This window comes from Nycticebus coucang, chromosome 18, assembly GCF_027406575.1.
Source record: "Nycticebus coucang isolate mNycCou1 chromosome 18, mNycCou1.pri, whole genome shotgun sequence".
NCBI lineage: Eukaryota > Metazoa > Chordata > Mammalia > Primates > Lorisidae > Nycticebus > Nycticebus coucang.
The window spans coordinates 9,979,706-9,985,705 of NC_069797.1; the positions used below are offsets into that span (position 1 = coordinate 9,979,706).

A 6,000-nucleotide genomic window follows, 5' to 3' on the forward strand; every position below is an offset into this window, starting at 1 on the left:
GCCCTTACTGTGGCTGCTCCCTTCCTACATCCTTTGCTGCACAGTCCCCCCAGACCTGTGCCAGCTGTCCCCAGGTCAGGACACACGCTGACACGTGCTCCTTCCACCCAGTTGCTCGTGTATCCATTCAGAATGTGGTTTCCAGCCCGTGCCAACAGCATACTGGGCGCTGAAACCCAGACAAAGCCCCTGCCCTCAGAGCTCACACTCTGGGTGGAAAGACACGAGTAAGTAAGTAAAGACATAATTTAATGGGGTAGTTAGGGTTAGTGATAAATAAACGCAGGGCTGAGAGAAGCCTCTCTAGGCGGGGAAGTGAGGAAAGGTGTGCAAAGACCACGGCGAGAGAGGGTGTGCAAGATGGGATGGGCAGGGGCCTTGTCATGTGTCATGCAGGGCCTCTGGTGAGCGAGGACCTCCAGACTTCACCCTGGGTGCCACAGGAGGGGAATGACACAATCTGGCTTAAACGGTCCTTTCTGACACTTGTGGAGAATGGTGACAGGGAGCAGGGGGGTGGAGGTCAGATGGCGTGCTGAAGAAGTCTGCTGTGGTCAGGGGGTGGGGGTGGGGTTGCTGGCTTACACAGGCTCACATACTAATGCGTAGCTTCCCGGGGCTGTACACAAGCAACCACAAACTTGATGGCTTGAAACAGCATTTATTCTCTCACAGTTCTGGAGGCCAAAAGCCTGGAATTAAGGTGAGGGCAGGGCCACACTCCCTCCAGAGGCTCTAATGGGAGACTGTTGTCAGCCTCTGCCTGCTTCTTGTGGCTGCCCTGGTGCGCTCTGGCCCAGCCAGGTCACTCCAGCCTCTGCTCCCAGGCCCATGGCCTACTCCGTGTGTCTGTCTTGTAAGAGTGCAACTGCATTCAGGAGCACCCAGATACTCTCACCAAGCTCCTTCTCTCAAGAGCCACATGAGGCTATTCTCTTTTGCCATATAAGGGAATAATCACAGGTTATTAGGATTAGAACATGGACATATCTTCTTGGGGGGGTGGGGAGAACAATTCAACCCACTACAGTGGACGTGATTTGGAAGAGAAAGATAACACTGATGCAGAAGGGAGAACAAGGAGGCCGCCAGCCCTTGGGAAGGTTGGAGGGGATGGACCTAGAGCTGAAAATCTCCCTTCCAAACTTTATTTCAAAAAGGCCGGGGGCGGCGCCTGTGGCTCAAGGAGTAGGGCGCCGGTCCCACATGCCGGAGGTGGCAGGTTCAAACCTAGCCCCGGCCACAAAAAAAAAAAGGCCGGGTACAGTGTCTAATGCCTGTAATCCTAGCCCTCTGAGAGGCTAAGGCAAATCGATGGGTGGATTGCTTCAGCTTAGGAGTTTGAAACCAGCTTAAATAAAAGTAAGACTCCATCTACTAAAAATGAAAAAATTAGGCAGATGTTGCGGTGGGCGCCTGTAGTCCTAGCTACTTGAGAGGCTGAGGCAAGAGGATCACATGAGTCCAAGAATTTGAGGTTGTTGTGAGCTATGATGCCACAGCACTCTACCCAGGGCACAGAAAAAAAACATTAAAGGTGAATTTTATGAAATGGGTATTATACCTCAATTTTAAAAAGTCATCCAAGGCACAAAGTCTTGCTAAGAAGTCTTTTATCTCTGCCTCCCAGAGAGCACATGTGAGGCACAGAGAAAAAATTTCCACGTGGTAGGGTAACCAGGGCAGAATCCATGGACAGGTCAGACAAATAGCCTTTCCACGCTGTTGATCCTCCAGCCAACCAACCTTCCCTGTACAACACCTTCCTCAACTCAGCTCCACTGGCCTTCAGCCTTGCTAGAGACTCATCACCATGGTACCAGGAACCGAGTCTGTAGAGCAGGGAAGGCCCCCAGATGGAACTGCAGATTTGGCTGACAGAGGAACGGGATTAGGTTAGAGAGGAGGAAGTTCACCCACTGGAGGGTGAAGTGAGAGCCAAAGCTACTCTCCCCCCACTGCCAGCCTGCACAGGCCACTCCCCATGGCACTGCTGGGATGGGACCACCCACCAGGATCCAAGGAGGAACTGTCCATAGACTTGAACCAGAGGAAATGGACCTTCTGTTTGTGGACACCCTTTATCCCAAAGGCAAAGGGCAGTGCCTGATGGAAGCAGGCACTCCTCTTTTTCTAGTCAGGCCAAAGATGTCATTTTTGTACCAAACATATCTCTGGAGAGCCCCTTTCCTCCTACACTGTAATCTCTCTCATGTTAGAAACACCTTGGCAACTGGGTAGCAGGTGCAGGCCATGGCCTCACACTCAGCCAATGAATTGGGGCAAGTTCAACGACTGTTTTTGCCCAGATCAGGGGCGTGCCTAAGCCTTTGGCCCTGACTCCCTGGATCTCACCCTCGTCACTTCTTGGCTTCAAAGGGGAGGCACTACCTCTCCCACAGGACACCCCCACTGGAGTTCCAAGATCAAAAGAAGGAGGTCCTCAGAGCCAAGTCAGAGCGTAAGGTAAGGCACGAGGCTCCTGTGTTAGTCAAATGAGGGGAGCCTCAAGGTCACCTGACTTCAGAAGGATTCTCAAACTTTGGGGGAAGTCCCTGGTTAAAGATATAATACTAGAATCCCTCACACACTCCTCTCCAGACTCCGATTAATCTGCACTTTTTACTTGCTAACTGGGCCATGTTCTCTAGAAGCAGGATCTTCTGGGACAGCCAGAAGGCCTGCCCCAGGAACCCATCCCCAGGAGGAACCAGGTTCACCTTTCCAAGCCACCAGTGTGGAGGCTGGGGCCATGGACAGTCAAAGCGTATACCTTCTGGGGTGCAGAGTTGCAGGGCCTGCTTGCACACACCTGTTCCAGACCTCTGAGCTCTGTGGACACACCAGCAGAGCAGGATAGGGTGAGCCTCATGGCAACCCAATCAGTGTTATCCCCTTCCCGCACTTCCTGCACCTACATCTCCCCTCCTGCCCTTAACAAATGCAAAAGAGAAGAAGTCAGGGGCCTGTGATTCACAACTCTTTCCCTTTGACCTTCCACACTCATTTTTTTCGATACCCCACCCAGCGCAAACCAGGACAAGAACTGACAGGTTTAAACTTTTATAGAACTTCCTGCTCCTTGTGGCCCAGGAGATTCTTCCAGTAACCCTCAGGTGAGCTAGGGTCTCTCTAGGTCTCTGCCAGGGCAAGCCAAGGGGCTTCCAGTTGGACAATTCAGGCTGGGGCCAAGAGGCCATCAAGTAACCACTCTAGGAAAAGAGCAGAGGGAGGCTGAGGCAAAAGAAGGGCTTAAGCCCCAGAGTTGGAGGTTGCTGTGAGCTGTGACGCATTAGCACTCTACTGAGGGCGACATAGTGAGACTCTGTCTCAAAACAAACAAACAAAAAAAGAACGGGCAGAGAAGGTGCCCGTGAGACAGATGAGATGATTGTGCCCTCTCAAGCCTGGGAACTCCTTGGGCTCCGTCACACCTGATTGGATGCACGAAGCTTCGTGGTCTCATGCCAAGGGCAGCAGCACAGGGAAAGGCCCAGACACACACACCAGGCTCACAGCTCAGCCAGGCAGAAGGTTTCTGTTCCCACTGGGACCCAGGACACAGCCCACAGGGACCAGGCTCAACTCATCTGCCTACTCAAAAGGCTTCTGGGAGCATTCTCTCGCTCAGTTCCCACAAACGCATTCCCTTTTCAGCCACCAATTTACTGCAGGCAGGATTCTCCTCCAGAAATAGCAGAGGTCTTTCGTCCCTGTTTCCCAAACACTGGTGCCACACACAGCCCTGCAACACAGCCTGATGGCCTGGTGAGAACACGGTGCCAGCACTGAGTTCAAGTCCCAGGTCCAACAGATGCAGGTAACGGGAACTACCCTTTCTGCCGACGGAGATACACACCATGCACACTGCCTGGCGTGTAGCTGGCACCCAAATCCTTGAGTTCCTGCCCTTCCTTCCTATTCTGTGACTTAGTTTCCCTGTCTCAGCTCCAAATCTAAAGAGATCCCAAGCTCCCCAAACAAATGCTCTCAAAAAGGCACTGAAGACAGAGAATAAATACTTTCAACAAACCCTCCATTTTTGATCTATCAGCTACAACTAAGGATCCACTCCAGCTGCTGGCTGACTCCATACTCTGAATCCACATTTTCACAGTGTGGGAGAGAGTGTGCAGGCGAGTCCTCCACTTTCCCCGCACCCTCGTGGCACTGCACGGCCTGCTCTGACAGGGCAGCAGATGAACGGCCTTACACATGGAGGCTCTAAGGCTGTTCATCAGTGTATGGCAAACAGAGGACAAAACAGTAACTTTTTAGAAGTGTATGCGGGTGAATCACCCATTAAACATGCCGTCCCCAAAGAACCAGCACCTTCCCCCTCGGATCACTGGGTGCCACATTTTTGCAGCAGGCACGTTCTTAAACTGGTCATGAGTAGTGACCCTTCTCCCAGCGTCCCACCCCGACTCCCTGACTCCCAGCGCTCACAGGTCGGCGTCGGGCAGCTGTTCTGGGCTCTAGGCTCTCACGGACACAGCCGCTGCGGGTGAAGGGAGGAAGGAAAAGGCCTCGGCAGCAGAACTGGAGCTGCTATCACCAAACCTTCCACCCTGACCCCTACGGCAGCGGCGCGCACTCCCCGGAACCCACAGAGTTGTCCCAAGACAGATCCCTGCAGCGGTTCTTAACCTTCCTGATGCCGCGACCCTTTAATACAGTGCCTCATGCTGTGGTGACCCCCCCAACCATAAAATTATTTTCGTTGCTATTTCATAAGTGTAATTTGGCTACTTTTATGAATCATAATGTGTTTTCCGATGGTCCCGGGAGAGGGCGGGAGGGGCCAGGACCCATCCGAACTGCTGCCCAGGCAGAACCACAGGCTGAGAACCGCTGCTAAAGGGACGCGCGCACCCGGGACGCCTGCGCGCGCGCAGAGGCCGTCAGGGTCCCATTCCGAGGCACCCCGGGCCCACTGTCCCTGGAGGCGGCCGGTGTCCTCAGGCTGCGAACCAGAGTTCCAAGTGCCCCGTGCGCCTCCAGTCTGGCCCGTCTGGGGTTCCCGAATGCAGGAACCCGGACCTGGACGGTTTCCTGAGATCCTGGGACGCGCGCCTCACCTGAGCGCGACGCAGACGGCCAGGTACCTGTCGACGGCCACGGCCAGGAGGCTGAAGATGGAACTCTGCGTGAGCACGAGCACGAAGCAGGCGAGGAAGAGGCAGCCGTGGAAGTCCGTGCAGAAACCCAGACTGATGGTGATGGCAAAGGGGATGGCGAACAGCCCCACGGCGACGTCAGCCGTCGCCAGTGACACTAGGAAGTAGTTGGTGGGGGTCTGAAGCGCGCTCGCCGTGCCCACCGCCGCGCACACCAGCACGTTGCCCGCCACCGACAGCACGGCGATGGCCAGCTCCAGCGCTACGTACAGCGCGTCCTGCGCCTCCAGCAGCATGGCCGGCCCCCCTGGCCGCCGCGTCGCCTACTGGGGCCGCGCGGGGCGCGGGGCAGCTGCGTGGGTCCCGGAGGGCATGGCCGCAGAGCCCGGACCGCGCCTCAGCCACCGCCTCTGAGCAGCCGGCTCGCGCGCTCTGGCCGGACCCGGGGGCGGGGCCGCGGGCAAGGGCGGCGCCGATTGGCCTGCGCGTCCGCCAGTCTCGGCTCGGGGGCGGAGCTCCACCTCCCGGACCCACCCCAGCCCAGCCACAGACAAGGTCAGTGGCCACGCGGGGCCGCTGCGGTCCCAGCAGCGCGCGGCGTTCGGTTGCTGGCCCTTGCCCAACACCGGCAAGTTCCTCAACTTTCCCTCAAGCTGGACTCAGTCTTCCAGCCAGGGTTCTGGGATTGGGACGGGGCTGGTCCTGGGGAGCCCACCAGAGAGCATCCCACAGCCACCCCACCGCCAGGTGGAGGGAGTTGAAGTCCTGAAGCCTAGGTGGACTCCCAGACCACAACCCTGCGCACCCCCAGGCAGGCAGAGCTCCCCTTGCAAACTGAACGTGAAGTGGCCGGAGGGCAGGGAGGCCTTCTGGGGTGCGG

The 6,000-nt window shown here is 56.2% G+C and overlaps 1 protein-coding gene across 2 annotated transcripts in view; it reads right to left on the reverse strand.

Annotated features, from left to right (window-relative positions):
* Positions 1 to 5,721, reverse strand: part of ADORA2B (adenosine A2b receptor) — a 30,548-nt gene extending 24,827 nt beyond the window's left edge. Inside the window, exon 1 of one of the 2 annotated variants that reach the window (XM_053568631.1) lies at positions 5,082 to 5,721. In XM_053568631.1, the coding sequence (XP_053424606.1) occupies positions 5,082 to 5,416 (335 nt within the window). In that variant the 5' untranslated portion in view covers positions 5,417 to 5,721. The remainder of the gene's footprint in view (positions 1 to 5,081) is intronic. The other variant, XM_053568630.1, reaches the window with a different exon arrangement.
* Positions 5,722 to 6,000: the final 279 nt, after the last annotated feature.